Genomic DNA, 18,119 nt, shown 5'->3' on the forward strand with positions numbered 1-18,119 from the left:
ATGTATTCTCAGAAAGTGCTTTGGTCTTTAGGTCTAAATCATTAATTTTTAGTTACCAGAGTATCCGTGAATAGGAGTGCATTGCAGAGAATATTTCTGTCCAGGGTGCTGAACTCTGGGTGAAAACCAGTGCTTTCTTTTCAGGAGGTACTCAAGAGTACACAAGTCGTTTTTTGGTTGTTAAAAAGTGTGGCACTTACTGTAACAACTTCATGGTGAGTACCAGCACCTATTCTTCTAGAAAAAAAAAGCAATGGTGAAAACCATTTTTAAAAACTTACACTACTTCTTTGAATATTTAACCCCCTTAAATAGCAACGATCTTGCATAATCTGGTTGGTACATGAATGTCCTTCCTTGCTTCCATGCCTGCTTCAAATAGGGAGCCAATGTGGTGTAGTGGTTAAGAGCGGTAGACTCGTAATCTGGGGAACCAGGTTCGATTCCCTGCTCCTCCACCTGCAGCTGCTGGGTGACCTTGGGCTAGTCACACTTCTCTGAAGTCTCTCAGCCCCAGTCACCTCACAGAGTGTTTGTTGTGGGGGAGGAAGGGAAAGGAGAATGTTAACCGCTTTGAGACTCCTTAGGGTAGTGATAAAGCGGGATATCAAATCCAAAATCCAAATCCAAATAAATGAAAGCTGCATGGGTTCTTCACAGACAGAGGCACCTTTCCCACTTCCTGTTAAAACTGCATAGAAGCTGCATAGGTTTCAAACGGAAGTGATCGAAGGGAAAGTGAAATTACTGAAGGCCGCATACAGCATACTATTAGAATGGGAGACAGAAGATGAAGAGGTAAAATCAGTTATGATTAAATGGGCACAAGATGTAGGTCAAAACATTATGATGGAAGATTGGTAAAAATTATGGAAAACTGATTTAAAATTTACAGATTGTTCCCTATCGAAGGAGAATTACATGAAGATGATTTACAGATGGTACACAACACCAGTGCAGTTAGGGAAAATGTACAAAACTAGTTCAAATATATGTTGGAAGTGTAAGGAAAAGGAAGGGACATTTTATCATATGTGATGGGATTGTAATGTAATTTAAAAAATTTGGGAAATGATACACAATGAATTGAAGAAAATGTTCCATTTAACATTTGTTTAAAAACCTGAAGCATTTTTGTTAGGGATTGTAGGGAAAGATCTGCCAAAAAAGCTGAAAAACATCTTCATGTATGCGACAACAGCTGTGAGAGTTCTAATAGCACAAGGATGGATGGAAGACTGAAGAAACCCCAACTAAAGAATCATGGCAAGAAAAATTGATGGACTATGCAGAACTGGCAAAATTGACATATAAGCTACGGGACAAGGATAACTGTGACTTTAAAGATGAATGGGAACTCTTTACAAAGTATTTGAAGACGCAACAAAGCGAACTGGACTCCTTAGCTGGCTTTGAATAAACATTCACAAACTTTTTATTGATGATATTCAGCTAAATAGTTTGAGGATCAATACAACTGTGTAACATGCAGAAAACAGCATTCTTAGAGAAATCAAAGACTGGAACTGAGAGAAGAAGAAGAAGAGGAGTTTGGATTTGATATCCCGCTTTATCACTACCCGAAGGAGTCTCAAAGCGGCTAACATTCTCCTTTCCCTTCCTCCCCCACAACAAACACTCTGTGAGGTGAGTGGGGCTGAGAGACTTCAAAGAAGTGTGACTAGCCCAAGGTCACCCAGCAGCTGCATGTGGAGGAGCGGAGACGCGAACCCGGTTCACCAGATTACGAGTCTATTGCTCTTAACCACTACACCACACCACACAGGAAGCTGGGGGGTGGGGGTGGGTGGGTTTTGTGTGGGAGGGTGGGGGGAGGGAGGAAAAATGGGGGGCGGAATAAGGATGATATGTTTCTGGATAATATGTTTTGTTTTAATTTTGGATTAAAAAAAGTTTTAAAACCCCCCGCATAGAAGATACTTTTCTGTGATGTGATCCAGAGAGAGGGTGGCGTGGGGTGGGGTGGTGAATGAGCAGGGAGTGCAACCTGAAGGCTTTTTTTCACAGCAGGAATGATGACATCATCCACCAGTGTGTCAGGGAAATTCACAGAGTGTCTTTGCTCTAACAAGTGAATGAGGTGATGATGAGACTTTCAAGTTTGCTTGTGACAGGTTAGCATATCAGAAGTCCGTTGATGAGGAAAAGAATCAAGCAGAGTCTGGATATTCCTTTCCTTTGATGGAGTTCCTAATTCATCCTAGCTCATGGATCCACACTTCTTTGCGAAATTGTCTGCATTTCTAATTGCAAGCTATAAGTTGCGTTGCAGCTCCATGTGGTTTATGAGTTGAACCAATGGACTCAGAACAAAGCCCCACTGAGTGCTTTGCAGTTTCTAATAAATTGGGTATGTACTGGGGGGTGGGGGTGTCTAACAGTGGAGGAACCCAGATGACTGCTATGGGGACTGTAATAATGAGCTCCTGCACTTACCACTATACCCTGATCATGAGAAAATATGATTATTTCAATTAGAAGATAAGAAAGAGAGATAGTGGTTTGTAGCAACCAGGCACTGAAATTGGTGAACAGTAAATAAAGGTAACCATTCTTAAGGAAATTCCATTCTTAAGGAAATCAGCCCTGAGTGCTCACTGGAAGGACAGATCCTGAAGCTGAGACTCCAATATTTTGGCCACCTCATGAGAAGTGAAGACTCCCTGGAAAAGGCCCTGATGTTGGAAAAGATTGAGAGCACAAGGAGAAGAGGACGACAGAGGACGAGATGGTTGGACAGTGTTCTCGAAGCTACCAGCATGAGTCTGACCCAACTGCAGGAGGCAGTGGAAGACAGGAGTGCCTGGCGTGCTCTGGTCCATGGGGTCACGAAGAGTCGGACACGACTAAATGACTAAACAACAACAACAACAAAATAAGGGTTGCCATACATTCGGGAAAACCTGGACATGTCCTCTTTTTGGAGGCCAACATGCCCATCCGGGTTTTTTTTAACATTTTAAAGGAAATGTCCAGGTTTTTTATTTTAGGTTTTTTTTGGGGGGCGGGCATGTGCATGCTTGGGAGGACACTGTTCCCTGGAAGCAGAAGGACTGCAGTGGGGTGATCAGGTAGGAGCTGGGGTCCTGCCTCTGCTCGGGTTGGCAGCAGTTTGAGCCGGGCGGCTCAGGCTCAGGTGCGGCTGGTTTGGACATGGGCTGCTTTGCACACCATGGCCACTGCCAGTCTGAGCCAGGGAAAGAGGAGCACTATGGTGGCCACGTGTGTCCACGCCCACATGCTTCTTTCCCCAGCTCGGGCTGTCCTCTTTTTTGCTCTTCGAGATATGGCAACCCTACAGTAAAGTAAGGAAGTAAGGAGACTCTGGCAGGACTTGTGTACACTCAAGGACTACATGACCTAAAAGCACAGTGGACACCTCTCAAGGTGATGGTGATGCATTGCAAAGAAGCAAGCAGAACTCCTTGCTATCTTCTAAGCATTTATCCACTCCACCTGTCAAGGAACCAGATTTGCGACTAGCAAAATCCCTTGCTTTTGATCATATGATCAAACAAATGAAAAAACAACATGAAAGAAAGTCATGCCCAAAAGAGGTTGTGGTTGATATATATATATATCCCATAATGATTTTGCACTTTCTCTACCTCCCATGGCTGATGACACTCATGCTAACAATACTGTTTGCAATTAGTAGTCTCCCACTCCCTCCCTCCCGCCATCTCTCTCTCTCTCTCTCTCTCTCTCCCCCCCCCCCCCCCTTTGCATCCTAAGTACCAGAATAGACTCCAGGATAAAGCATACTTACTATAGCTCTACCCTACCTGCAATGCTGGTAAACCAAAGTCTTTGGGCTTTATTTATTGCCAGTGAAATAAATAGGAATACATTCCATGAAGCTGATGTACACTGGCTCAACTGTGGCTCTTTTTCACATAAATCTGAGTCATATAGATGCACAAGTTGCAAAACATAGAAGTAAGGCACAGACCACCAAGCCTGCAAGTTATTCATCACATACTACACATATAAGTAGATACTTTTAGAAGATTTCAAACAAGGAAAGACTCTACCTGCCGTGGGGTCCTTTCCGACTTACTTCTGCACCACTCCCAGTCAGAGAGTTCTGGTTTTCGGCACTCCTCATGAGAAAGCCTTCTTTCCTTCTCTTCAAAGAAAGCACACTTCTCAATATTCCTCACCTCTTCTTTTTTATACGTTCCCATTTTGTCAGAAAGCAGGCAATCCATAAACTTATCTTTGTTAAGGTCTTGTTTGGTGTCTGTACCAACAGTTTTTTTGCACTTGGTGCTCTCTTTAAGCAGGGAGCTGTCCTCCAGGGAGATGGTGCTGAACTCAATTTTGTTGCAGTCCTTTTGAGTCTCTCTTATATTCTCGCAGTCATAGTTGAGCAAGCTGTGGTACGATATAGAGTTGCCATCGTCACTGTGATGGTTGTCATGAGATATCTTATAGATTCCATAACCTTGTTGGAATGACAGATTGAATTCAAAGCCTCTTCTTTTGGCTAAGGAAAGGAAAGAAGTGTTTGCATTAAAAATAGCTGGTAGGAAGTGCAAATGGCAGATACTGGTATTAAAAACAACAACCATATACCCTAAAATGGGATAAATTTGGATTGCATTGCACACTTTAACACAATATTTTAAAAAACCAACTAATGTTCCAAGTGCTTAAATACCAATGCTAAATGAAGACAGACATATGCTCTAAGGGTGAAGACATTATTTGCCCTGAATGCATATACCTTGGAATGGATTTAATGTGTCTTCCAGCTACTTCCACCACACCCAGAACTTATATCTGGCTTTACCCAATATTAGCTGACTCATTTTCTCAGGAAGAGAACAGAGTGATTTTCCAGATATTAGAAGTAGTTTTGATCTCTGTTTTCTGGAGGACCCAGCACATGAAAGGTGATAACATGCAAAACAGAAAACAAACTTTCTGGCTCATCATGATAGGAGAGTCAGCAGAGTGTAGTTTGAACTGGTTGACGTGGAGTTGGTATGCATAAGACTACTAAAAGGCAAGTCACATGTCCTGTTGATTTCAGTGGGAACTAAATTCAGGTATGTGGATCTAACACCTTGGATCAAGGGCTAGTGTAGCATGCTACTTAACAGAATGAACTGTGAAAACAGGCAAAATTATTCACATTAGGTTGGAACTAGACAGGCATGACTTAAAACCCACTGATTTCAGTGGGAACACTGCAGCTAACTTACTCTGGATCCCATCCATTGTTTGCCATTTCAATCTTATCTTGCCTGGTTTTTTGGAGGTGTGTGTGGCTTAAGTCAGCAGATGGTTTCACATTTAGCATCTGTTGCATTTGAACTGCTTTAATCTAATTTTAATCGGATCCTTTACATCTGCTTTGTGGCACTGATTCAGAAAGGGTAATAGGCACATGGAAGCATCTCTTCAGAATTAAGAAAAGCATGCAAATTGGAGTTGCATTTGCAGGCATTTCGCAGGGTGGATCCAACACTGTTTCTGATGTAGGATTGGGAACTGTGGAAGTTGCTTATGATATTGCTAGTCAGAGGCATCATCTCCCCACCCCATTTGTCCTCAAAGGAAAAGAGAAGTGGAAGGAATGAACCCCAGACCTCCACATATCCAAGCAAGTGAGTGCTGTTCTCAAAGTCAACAGCACCATCTACCTGTTTGGAGGCTAGATGTGCAAGGGATTATATGGATAGTCCTATGCTGCATGCAGAAAATCTCTGGATCAAAGCTTTAAACCAGGGATAGGAACCCTATGGCCCTCCAGCTGTTATTGGACTACAGCTTCCACCTGTCGCAGCCAGCATGACCATTGTTCAGGGATGCTGTAAGTTGTAGTTCAGCAATATCTAGAGAACCACAGGTTCCCCATCACCATTGTTTATCATTCCCAGGCTTTGGAACAGAGTGGGATAGAAATAGAAGCAAGCTAAAAGAGCCCACTTAAAGAGCCCACTTAAAGAAATATAGTGTGGGCTTTTTGCTTTCATAAGGTCCTTCTTACTGCTAGTGGCTAGTTAGATGGTGGCTAACCCCCAGATCAAGGACGCGGATGGCGCTGTGGGTTAAACCACAGAGCCTAGGACTTGCTGATCAGAAGGTCGGCGGTTCGAATCCCCATGACGGGGTGAGCTCCCGTTGCTCGGTCCCAGCTCCTGCCCACCTAGCAGTTCGAAAGCACGTCAAAGGGCAAGTAGATAAATAGGTACCGCTCCGGCGGGAAGATAAAGGGCATTTCCGTGTGCTGCTATGGTTCACCAGAAGTGGCTTAGTCATGCTGGCCACATGACCCGGAAGCTGTACGCTGGCTCCCTTGGCCAATAAAGCGAGATGAGCGCCGCAACCCCAGAGTCGGTCATGACTGGACCTAATGGTCAGGGTCCCTTTACCATTACCTTCCCCCAGATCACTGACCTGATCTGGGCTCCCTTGCAATTATTTTGCTCACCCAAGAAACTACATATTGGGTAGCTGCAGCAGCAGCAGAAAGAACAAAGAAACTGAGCAGGCACATCACTGGAATGCAGAGAGATTAGTGCACTTGTGAGGATACAAATCTGATACATCAGATCAGTCATTTTTATGAACAGAGAGGGACTGATACCTGCCTCCCGCCCACAGATTTGCATGGATCAGCCAATAAGTGGTGTGTATGTGTGTTTCTGTGTCTGCATGCATGCAAAGTCACACCCAGTTTTTGCCACACCCAGTCCTGGCATGTGATCCCCCTGGGAATTGGACAAGGGTTTGGCGCTTGGGCTACCCCTGCCTTAGCAGTATGCATGGCACCTCCTCTTTACCAAGCATCAAGCAAAAAACCTATTTGCTTTGCCCAGACATTTGCAGAACATTAGCTGTTTAGTTCTTACAACTCACTTGTGTTGTTAAGAATCTGTGCCTTGAGGATTTTAATCTATTTCTTTTATCTGCTTTAGTTATTAAATTGTTTTCTTATTGTCATTGTTCATTCTGGATGAATTTTAATTGTACTGTACAGGGGCATAGCGTGGGTTGTCAGCACCCAGGGCAAGGCAAGTAATTTGTGTCCCCTAACCCGTGGATTTGCGCCCCCTAACCCATGGATTTGCGCCCCCTAACCCTAACCCCCAGATGTTGCGCCCGGTGCGGCCGGCCCCCCCTGCACCCCCCACGCTATGCCACTGGTACTGTATGTACCATGCTCAGAGATTGGTTATGTTGGGGCGGGGGTGGTGGTGGTTTATAATTATTCTAAATAAATATATTAAGGTCATTCTGGCACTGGGCACATGAGCTATATTTTAAGTTGCTTAATTCTGCATGGTAAATATTTTGCATGAGGTCCTGGTGAGATAGAATAGCTCTTGGCAAAAAATAAAACAAAAGGAAAATTCAGTTTCGAAACAATTAGGTAATCGTTGCTTTGCCATCTGTCACATATTTCACTTTGTAAATATTGTATCAGAGCCAGAGCCAGTTTGTTACAAAGCACTATCAGGAACAAATTGCTTCTTGACACACAGCAAACACTGTAGTTGGGGAAACAGGTTCTGAAAGATCCAGAGGAATAATCAGTTTAGAGCAAAAGTCCTCTCTGTCATAAGCATAGATCCATTTTCAAGAAGATTTTTGTAACAACCCTGGTCAAACTACTGAAAAATGTTCTGTTCTGCGTGAGCTGCCTATAAAGGCTGCAGGTGGGAGTTCATGTTGAGAGATTCAGGACCAACAAGAGGAGGTAATTCTTCACACAGAACATATCTAGACTATAGAATCTGCACCCGAAAGATGGGAGTGATGGACATCAGTTTGGATAGCTTCAGAGGGGAATTAGAGGAATTTGTGGAGGATAAGGTTATCAATGGCTATTGAAGCACCATGCCTCTGAAGACCAGTTGCTGGGGAACAACAACAGGAGAGTCCCTGTGGGCTTATCCAAAGCATCTGCTTGTCCCCTGTGGGGATGCTGGATTAGATAGGCCTTTGGTTTCATCCAGCAGAGCTCTTCGAATGGTCCTGCACTGTGCACATTTATATATAAGATATCCTCCTTAAATGTAGATAGCCATGATTCTGAGGTTACATGCATAGAATCAAGGCACATGGAGCTGGGACAGCATCAATCTAGTCACCTAGTCCAGAAGAGAGGCTTTCTTCTGGAGGAAGAAAGATCACACACTGAGGTGTCCTGCCCTGGACTCCTTAGGAAAGGATATAAATTTAATAAAGTAAACAAACTGCTGCTCTCTCATCTACACCTAAAAAAAAAAGCCAGTGTAGACAGTGTTACTTGGATCAGTGAGACCAATCAGTGAGACAAATGTTTAAATCCCAGCACAGTCATTAAGCTCACTGGGTGACCTTCACTATAGCTCTATCTTGTTGATTTCCTCATGTGCTTAACCATTGCATGTAGGGGAGAGTGGGGTCATGCTTGCTAGCCCTGCCCCTTCATCACATCCTCACCGGCCTTGCCCTTCCACCAGCCACACACTGGGGCTGAAGGTCCGAAGTACTTGATGACCTCTCCCCCTTGTAGCTATATGCTGTTAAAAGCCAGGTTTATCAGTGAGGAGGCATCCAATATTGTTGATGGGCTGTGTTTGACTTGGTTGGTTACAAGTTGTTCAGAACTGGACAGCTCAGGGATTTCAAATGAAGCAGCACAGGAAAGCATCTTGTGCTAAGTCAGACCACTGGGTCTATCTAACGTCGTATTCTTTGCAGTATCTGGAGGCAGCTTTCCAGGGCTTCAGAGACTGGGCCTTCTTAGCCTTTGTTTGAACTTGGGACCTGCTGCATGCAAAACAAATGCTCTACCACAGATCCAGAGGGATCAAGGAAGTAACCATGGGTGAAACCCACATATTCCTAGCTTTGTGGTGTTCATGTTGAACAGCCATTCACATAATAGAAGAAAGGGACATGAAAGCACCATGTGGACCAGATTTTGATGAAACAAGCTGTAACTGCACAGCTTTCCCTGGGAAGGGGAAGTTGTTCAGGGCCAGGCAGAATCAGAAGCTTAGCCTCCAGTCCCTTCCCATCATCCTTCTGTACTTACTTTTGCCTTCCTCTGAGGATACAGTGTAGACATTCCTTCTGCAATTGATGATGCAGCCGCAAGGCAGGTGACTCCAGTGTTCTGACAAGACAAATACTGGGGTGACAGTAACGGCTAGCAGCGTTAGCAGAAAGCTGAATATCTCAAAGGGAAGGCTTTGAAACCCAACAGTGTGTTGAACAACCATTTGAATCTGAAAGAGAGAGGCGTTTCAAAGAAATTAGAAACACTCTAGTTGTCTGTTACTATGAGTAAAAGGAATAAAAACAAACAAACCATACAAGGGTAAATGGAAAATTGTGCACGCCATCTCTCAGTTGCTCACAGAGGGTTGTAGATAGTGCTGCTCCAGCAAAGTTCCACTGTTGCAATGGGACTTCCATCTCATCATTTATATACACACAAATTTGCTCCCAACAGTCCCCCAACACTCTGGAGCTGATTTTGGGGGTGCACAGGAGACTGGAAGAGACTGGCAAAAAGATAAAGCTCCATTGCATGCACATAAGTTCTTTCTGCCAGAAGAGCTGCAGGGCTGGATATGACCCATCATCTGCAAAAAAAAGTCCTATCAAACCTAATAGAACTTACAAAATACATATGATTGCACTATATTAAGCTTTTATAAATCATGTTCATTTAAGCATGGACTTAACACTCCTACTGAAATCAACCAGGCATTTAAATGTTTTTGCTGGATTGTGTCCAATCTGTTGCGGGCTGAGTTTTGTGAGGAGGGAGCAGCTGCTTTAATGTGAGACTCTAGCCCTGTTCAGGTGATGCATGAGTGTGTGGATTCATTAAAATAAACAAATTAAAAATGAGCCCCATTTGTTTTATTCACATAGAGAGTCAAACAAATGAATTCTGAGTGCACAGCCTATTCATTTCTCATTTGTTTTGTTCATTTTCATATTTGTTTTTATTGACATAGAGAAATAACCAACTTTCTGCACATGTTACAGGAAGGAGGGAAGAAAAATAAGAAATAGAATAAAATGAGGAGCCTTTTCTTTGTGTCTTTGAAATTTGGTAAGTCTGATTCCTTGGAGGAATAGAATAAATCTTGCCTGAAAGTGTCATACCAATGGAATGTTTAATACAGATGTTACAAGCAGCTGACTCTTGGTGACTCTAATTAGGCCCCTGGGATGGAGGTTCTTCATCTCTGCAATATAGCCTATGCTTAGGTCCAATATTCTTAAATTGTGGTGCCCAGAACTGGACACAGTATTCCAGGTGTGGTCTGACCAAGGCAGAATGGAGTGGTATTATGACTTCCTTTTATCGGGACACTATACTTCTGTTGATACAACCTAGAATAGCATTAGCTTATTTTGCTTTTGCATCACCCTTTTGACTCATGTTAAGCTTGTGGTCTACCAAGACCCCTAGATCCATTTTACACGTTCTACTAGTAAGCCGACGCGGATGGCGCTGTGGGTTAAACCACAGAGCCTAGGACTTGCCGATCAGAAGGTTGGCAGTTCGAATCCCCGTGATGGGGTGAGCTCCCGTTGCTCGGTCTCTGCTCCTGCCAACCTAGCAGTTTGAAAGCACGTCAAAGTGGAAGTAGATAAATAGGTACCACTCCGGCGGGAAGGTAAATGGTGTTTCTGGTTCGCCAGAAGTGGCTTCGTCATGCTGGCCACATGATCCAGAAGCTGTACGCCAGCTCCCTCGGCCAGTAAAGCGAGATGAGCACCGCAACCCCAGAGTCGGCCACGACTGGACCTAATGTTCATGGGTCCCTTTACCCTTACTAGTAAGCCAGGTGTTCCCCACCCTCTTACATTTGTGTAGCTGGTGGTTCCTGCCTAAGTGTAGAACTTTACATTTCTCCTATTGAAATTCATTTTTTTAGCTTTGGCCCACTTGTTCAATGTGTTAAGGTCATCCTGAATCCCGATTCTGCCTTCTGCAACATTAGCTACCCCTCCCAGCTTGGTGTCAGCTACAAATTTGATGAGCATCCACCTCAATTTCTTCATCCATGTCATTTATAAAGATGTTGAACAACAATGGGACAAGGACAGAATCCTGTGGCAGTGGGGCACCCCACTTTTTACCTGGATGACAAGGAACCATTGATGAACACACTTTGGTTTCGGTTACTCCACCAGCTACAAATCTACTTAACAGTAACCACATCCAGCCTACATTTTACCAACTTCTCCACAAGAACAAGAAGTGTTTAAAATGGAGAAGCTCTCGTGAATGACAAGCCCGTTGGACACGTTCCCCAGCCAACATGCAATCAACATCAGTTTGTAAATGGCTCTATGCATGTGTGTGTGGATATACCGTATGTGTATAGAGAACCATGACTCTTCAGGGTTCATGTCCCTGAAGACTCAGGACAGGTTAAAAAAAGTACTCCATTATGCAGCAGCAGTGCATAGTTAAAATATAGAACTCGCTCCCTTGGTAGGCAATGATGACCACCAACCTAGATAGCTTTGAAAGAAGATTAGATGGATTCATGAAGGAGAGGGCTATTGATGGCTACAAGCCATGATGGCTATCCCCTGCCTCCCTAGTTGGAAGTAGCAGTGCTTATCCATACCAGTTTCTGGAAACCACAGGAGGGGATAGTGTTCTTGTGTTTGGGCCCTGTTTCTGGATTTCCTACAGGCATCCAGTTGGACTAGGATGCTGGACTAAATGGGTCACTGGCCTGTTCCAGCAGGCTCTTCTTATGTTCTCCTGTTCATAACTGGCTTGTCTTGGCAGCTAGTTTGTTTGATGAACCTACATTTAACTCTACCTTCCCTGTGGCACTACAGTGGTGCCCCGCAAGACGAATGCCTCGCAAGATGGAAAACTCGCTAGATGAAAGAGTTTTCCGTTTTGGAGGTGCTTCGCAAAATGAATTTCCTATGGGCTTGCTTCGCAAGATGAAAATGTCTTGCGAGTTCCTGCGAGTTTTTCCCCCCTCCCCCCTTTTTCTAAGCCGCTAAGCCGCTTATCCGCTTATCCGCTAAAAGCCGCTAATAGTGCTAATCCGCTAAGCCGTCAATGGGCTTGCTTCGCAAGACGAAAAAACCGCTAGACAAAGAGACTCGCGGAACGGATTCTTTTCGTCTTGTGAGGCACCACTGTATTTGTCACAGCTGTGATTTTACCTTACAGATGCAAAGGCGTTAAGCAGGAACTTGGGTCCAGAGGAACTTGAGGAGGGCTCCATGATCTCTCACACTGGGAAACCCACATCTTAAGGGGCTATGGGACATAGAGCAGCCCATCTTTGTTTCTGAATATCACCATTACTGCACCCATTGGGAAGAGCTATGGTCACAGGAATAGCATTGGTGGTTGGCAGAGTTGGCTTCCTGCCCATCTCCCATCATGATGTAGTAGTTTGGTGTGGTCAAGGCTTTTGGGCAGCATTTTGCATCTGGAACAAGATCACCAGAATCCCATGCCTTTCCTCAGTCAAGCTGTACTTGATACAGTGTGTGGCTGATCTTCTGCTATGGTTCTGTGTCATGCGTATTATTTCCTCTCATCTCTCCCCTGCTCCTGGTACACACCCATTTGTCATAGGCACACTTAAACCACCTTGAATCATACATGTGTACACTGAAGGTAATGTGTGAAGTGGCCTTTTATTTTATTTCTTTCTTTTAAAGAATCCACGAGGAATAATTGAATTCAGAACAGAATTTATCCACACATTTGCTTGTGTCTTTTGGGGTTTGAATTGAGGGTTATGTGGGCTGTTCCATTATGTATATTTACAATCTCCAATTTCTCACTGCATTTTATTCATGCTCTAGAATCCCATGACTTCTGTATGCTCATTATCTTTTTTTGTTGTTGTTAAAACCTTGGTTCTTAGGAATGCACCTGCTGCAGTACAGTTTTTGATAGCCCACTGTTTCTTGAAAGCCTATGCATAACCTTAGCCTTTATTTTCAATAACTCCCGGTACACTCTAAATATGTAACAGTGTAATATTTGTGGCATTTTAAAACAGGGATGGACACCACAGTGCCCTCCAGATAATTTGGATTCCCAACTCCCATCAGCCCAGGCCAACATTGCCAGTAGCCCACCTACATCTATAGGGAACCACAGTGGTTAACCCTATTTTAAAAGAATGCAGGTTTCAATAGGCATTGGCTCTGAAGCACAGATACACAATGAGGTTGCCATCTCCAAAAAGATACATGGTTGTAAGCCAGTTAGGCTTACCTGGGCGTATGCCCCATGGAACCCATCAGGGCTTGCTTCTGGTCTCTTGCACTGCTGGTCTCTAAAATGTTGGTGCAGCTTGAAACCAGCATTCCTGTTCCTCTGGAATCTGTCGAAGGCAAGCTCTGTGACTTTGAATCCTGACAGATGCTGAGAAGCAAATGTTCCAGTGCAACTCCCATCTGTGTCAGTTGCTTCAAGTGAAACAATAAATATTGATGCCTTTGCTCTGGCAGAGAAGTAGCTTTGACCCTGAGGCTATTAATAAAAGTCCACTTGAGGTAATGCTGGGAGACAGAAACACACCTCTCAGATGATGGCACTGATAATGATGATAGATGACTTATACAATACCATCAATGAGTGTCGTTTCGCAAGGAAAAGAGAAGGTACCTACTGCCACAAACCTTAAAGTCTAAATCTCACTGGTGAGGAGGCCACAGAGGGAGGGGGGAACCACGTTCAATGGTGCTGACTCCCAGGAAAGTATGCTTAGAAATTCAACCATAGTCACAGTTGTGGGTATGATTTGAAGGTCAACTCAAAGGCTTCAGGGTCAAGGTGAATTTGGGGAAAGGAACTGGAGAAGAAGAGAAAACTTAAAGCAGAGGATTCTTAGTCCAAGGCATTTGCATGTGCTATGTGTGGCCCTGAGTGAGTTTCACAGGTGTCTCACAGCACTTATCCACACCCTGAAGCAAAGCAGTTTTCAGCAGCTCTCACTATTTACAAAACCACAAGCAAACACACAAACCTTTGCTTCTGAGACACATTTCCATTTTACAGCCTCTGGCAACCCACTGCCAAAGGGTGTGCCTCAGAACCAGGAAAGGAGGATTCTGCAGATGCTCCGATTAATTTCATGCAGTCAACCCACAGCCTGTCCAGTTGCTTGAAAAAGTAGCCCTTGGCCTGCCCTTCCAAGTAGTTTTCTTGTTTGACTCACTCTGCAATGCTTATTCGTAGAATGCTTACCCTAGCATAAAACAAGAGTCAATTAAGTAATTAGCTGGAGCCTTGGTTTGGCATGATCCTTTGTCGATGCCCATGAAAACATATGTTCAATACAAATTATTCACCCAAATCTAGATAATCAGAACGTGCAATTAAAAGCCCAGCCCTTTCCATAAGAAGACACTGATATGCATGGAGGGGGCTCTTGCACACTCAGCGAACTCAAATAATTAAGAGTTGCTGATACAGGATTTGCCAGCATACTAACAGCACAGGGTTTGATTGAAATGACAATAATATATGCAATGAATCTCTGGTGGGCAATCCGTTTAACTCTTAGTAGCTGATTTGATGCTCTTACAGGATAAAATGATTAAAAAGCAAATAAGCCAGTAACTTTTAACTGGACTATCTGGTGTTGAAGATGTCTAGTGCAAATTACATGGGAAAGTTGCCTCATTTGCTCTGTGTTCAATGGCATGTTTTAAATTTCATCCAAATCTCCCCCCCCCCAGCCCCCAGAACATTACAAATAGAGAAAGAAACTTGGTTTGATTTTACCATCATTGGGAGCCAAAGTGTGACTTTGGTCAGCGCCAGAATCAGGGAAAAGCGCTTCTGAGCAAATTCCACAGTGAGGGTTCGGCTGTTGTAGGGCCTCTCTTGCATGCCGTAGCGATCCAATCCATAATGGTCCACTGGGCTTTGCCTAACTTTGAGGTCAGCATTTGGACAAGCGCCTTGGAAATGCTTCAAGGTTTTGCTCACAGTGTCTTCCGGAGAGAGGGAAGGGGTGTGACGGCTGCCAGTCGGAGGAGACCCAGGGGAGAAATAGCCTCTGGCAATTTGGTGATAATCGTCGTACAGATGCTGCTGCTCATCTGAACACAGCAGCTGATAAATTAAAGGGATGGAGAGCACGAGGAGGAGGCAGAAGCACAGCGAGTAGACGATAAAGAGAAATAAAATGTAAGAGCTTGTGCAGTCTGTCAGGCACCCCCAAGGGGTGGAGGCATAGCTACCCCAGCCGCAAAGAGGCAAAATACAGATTAGTAGGCTGACCATCCAGATAGTGAGAACGGCCCAGACCATGCTGACCGGCCTCTTGGTGGCCCCTTGGCCAGTTCCCATCTTGCTTAAGCTGTAGAAGTTATAAGAAACTATGAGCGACCCCATCAGATTGCTGGAAAAGCCCTGGAATAGGTACAGCAACGCCGAAGCCGTGCACAAGCTCTGGGGGAGCATCTCATCCAACCAATGCTTGAGCATGAAGATGGTTGCTGGCGCCACACTGATCAGATCGTCCACTGTCAAAGAAGTCACCAGCATGGATACAGTACTTTTGCTCTGCATCCTCAGCAGAGACACCAGCGAATAGATGCTGCCCAAGAGGGCGGTGAACGTGATGATAAAAGTCAAGCAGAAAAGGAAGAGATTCAAAGGCTTCTGCCCTTTGGGTATATCCATAATCCCGTGGTGGCTTGTCCCGTTTGATGAGACATTGCTCAGAGTGACCGACATGGTTCTTGGGATGGGTAGGGTGTTATTTTGCCTTCCCACCAATTCTGGGAGTTGTCATCTGAGGACACAAAAACTGTTGGCTTCACGGTGAATTTCTGATCTTCTCCTCCAAGTTTGTTGGACTGCATAGAGAGATCCCTTGTCCAGCACCCTTTTTCCTGGAGACCTGCTTTAGGATGCAGTCAAGCAAGCCCAGCCAAGCTGTCACTTGAGAGAGAGAGAAAAAGAGCACATGGTTTGAAAACGGAGCATTAAGTGCCAGGGAGAAAAAGATGCAAGAAAATAAGGCAACGTGATTTCCTCTGTTTTTGAATGGGTCCCGGATCCTCTTGATCAAGTTTAGCTCTGCAAGTCAGACGCGTCCAGCAGATACCAGAAAACGTGCCGTAGTGGAAAGAAAGGAGAATCTCGGTCTCACGCTGCCGGCTGAGAAGAACTATAGCAGCGGGGGGAAGAAAAGGAGAAGCTCGTTGGCTCGCTCTGCACTATTCAGAGCTGCAGGAGGGAGGAGTCAGATAGAAGCCGGGGAGCAGAAGAGAGGAAAGTGTCTTCCTCAACGGAGCTGGCTCTCCGAGCAGGAGCCAAGGAAGAGGGGCGCGCCCTCGCCAAGCCACGCCCTCGACGCTGACACTTCCATCCAGCGCAAAAAAAGGAGAGACCTGCTGCGAGCCAGAAATGTCACCTCTCCCAAGTCCGGGTGAGGCTCCAGGCAGCTGCAACCTTCAGCAATGCCATTCCTATCGCTTGCGCCGTACTTTTGGCTCACCACGGAGAAGGGCGCGCGGGGATGCCATTTAGCCAAAAAGGATGTACTCTCGACCACACCAAAATGCTGCTTTTGAGATACATTTAGGGCACGTTAGATGCACTTCTCTCTCTCTCTCTCTCTCTCTCTCTCTCTCTCTCTCTCTCTCCCCGCCCCAACTCCCCGGCAGCATAGGTAAAGTAGCCATCCACACAAAATCCACACAGAGCAATGCTTTCATGAAGCCACGAAATAGTGAGCAAGCTTTTGAGGTCTCCAGAACTCTTCATCAGGGAGGGTATTAAGCAAAGGGTGGCGGGAAGCGGGCTTGGTGTTAAAGCCGTAAAGGCTGTATTGTTAGAGTAGTTAGGGAGGCAAGGAAGTACTGGCGCACAGTTAGACTATGGAACTCACTCCCACAAGAGGGAGTGATTATGACCACCAGCTCGGATGCCTTTAAAAAGAACACTAGGCAAATTCACGGAGGAGAAAGCTATCAATGGTTACTAGCCATGGGCAGAGGCATTAATGCTTCTGAATACTAATTGCTAGAAGCCATGGCGGCGGCGGGGGTGGGGGGGAGAGCTCTAGGGCCAAATCCCGCAACCTTTCCTCATATGGCAGTGGCTCCACCCCCTGGATCTTTTTGGTATCCCTTTTCTGAACCTTTTCCAACTTGTTCAATACCCTTTTTGAGGTAAGATGACCAGAACCGTGCAGTATTCCAAATGGGTTTGCAGCATAGATTTATGCAATGGTATGATGTTCGCAGTTTTATTTTCAATTCTTTTCCTAATTACCACTAGCATGAAATTAGCTTTTTTCCACAACAGTGCACAGGGTCAACACCTTCATTGAGCTACCAACTACTATGACCCCAAAGTCTCGTGCCTGGTGAGCATATATTTCTGAAATTATGATTATTATATATTCAGAGCATATATTTCTGAAATTATGATTATTATTATTTTTGCCCCAACATCCATTACTGTACACTTCTTTACGTTGAATTGCATTTGCCATTCACTCCTTTTGGAGAAGCCCTTTTGGAGCTCTTCACAATCTTCTCGTTCTTAATAACCCTGAACAATTTAGTACCATCAGCAAAAATTGGCCCCCTCCTTACTTACCCCTCAGTAGTTAATAAAATACATTTAATCTGGATATGGATGACTTGTGCGGCTCCAAAATGCAAAGCCTGATGGAACGTCCAAAACTCCTGAGCTCTAAGTACAAGCTAGAACTGAAAATTGATGGACCACGTGACTAGCCCGCTGAAAAATTTGCAGAGTGTGTGTGTGGGGGGGGGACTGTGATTTTTCTCGCTGATTGGGAGAGGGGGCTGCACTGACAAATGGTGACCTAACTGACAATTTGCATGGGTCTTACACAAAAAACATTATCTGAATTTTTACTGGGCATTTGTTCCTGTGGAGAGTTCTGACTTAGATCCAGCCTCTTCTTCTCCCAGGTTCCACTTTTTCTGACAAATGGTTCATTCCATGATATTAGAAGTATCCTGTCTGTCAAGGATGCTTTAGCTGAGATTCCTGCATTGCAGGAAGTTGGACCAGATGACCCATGGGGTCCCTTCCGACTCCACAATTCTACAGTTGTATGAGTCTATGCTTTGCAGAGTGGGAT

The 18,119-nt window shown here is 44.7% G+C and overlaps 1 protein-coding gene across 1 annotated transcript in view; it reads right to left on the reverse strand.

The window, feature by feature from the left end:
* Positions 1–16,588, reverse strand: part of GPR149 (G protein-coupled receptor 149) — a 40,535-nt gene extending 23,947 nt beyond the window's left edge. Inside the window, exons 1-3 of the mRNA XM_079977870.1 lie at positions 14,771–16,588; positions 9,059–9,251; positions 4,056–4,510 (exon numbers count right to left, since the gene is read on the reverse strand). Of these exons, the coding sequence (XP_079833996.1) occupies positions 4,056–4,510; positions 9,059–9,251; positions 14,771–15,730 (1,608 nt within the window). The 5' untranslated portion in view covers positions 15,731–16,588. The remainder of the gene's footprint in view (positions 1–4,055; positions 4,511–9,058; positions 9,252–14,770) is intronic.
* Positions 16,589–18,119: the final 1,531 nt, after the last annotated feature.

This window comes from Podarcis cretensis (genome assembly GCF_951804945.1).
Source record: "Podarcis cretensis genome assembly, chromosome: 5".
In the NCBI taxonomy this organism is placed as follows: domain Eukaryota; kingdom Metazoa; phylum Chordata; class Lepidosauria; order Squamata; family Lacertidae; genus Podarcis; species Podarcis cretensis.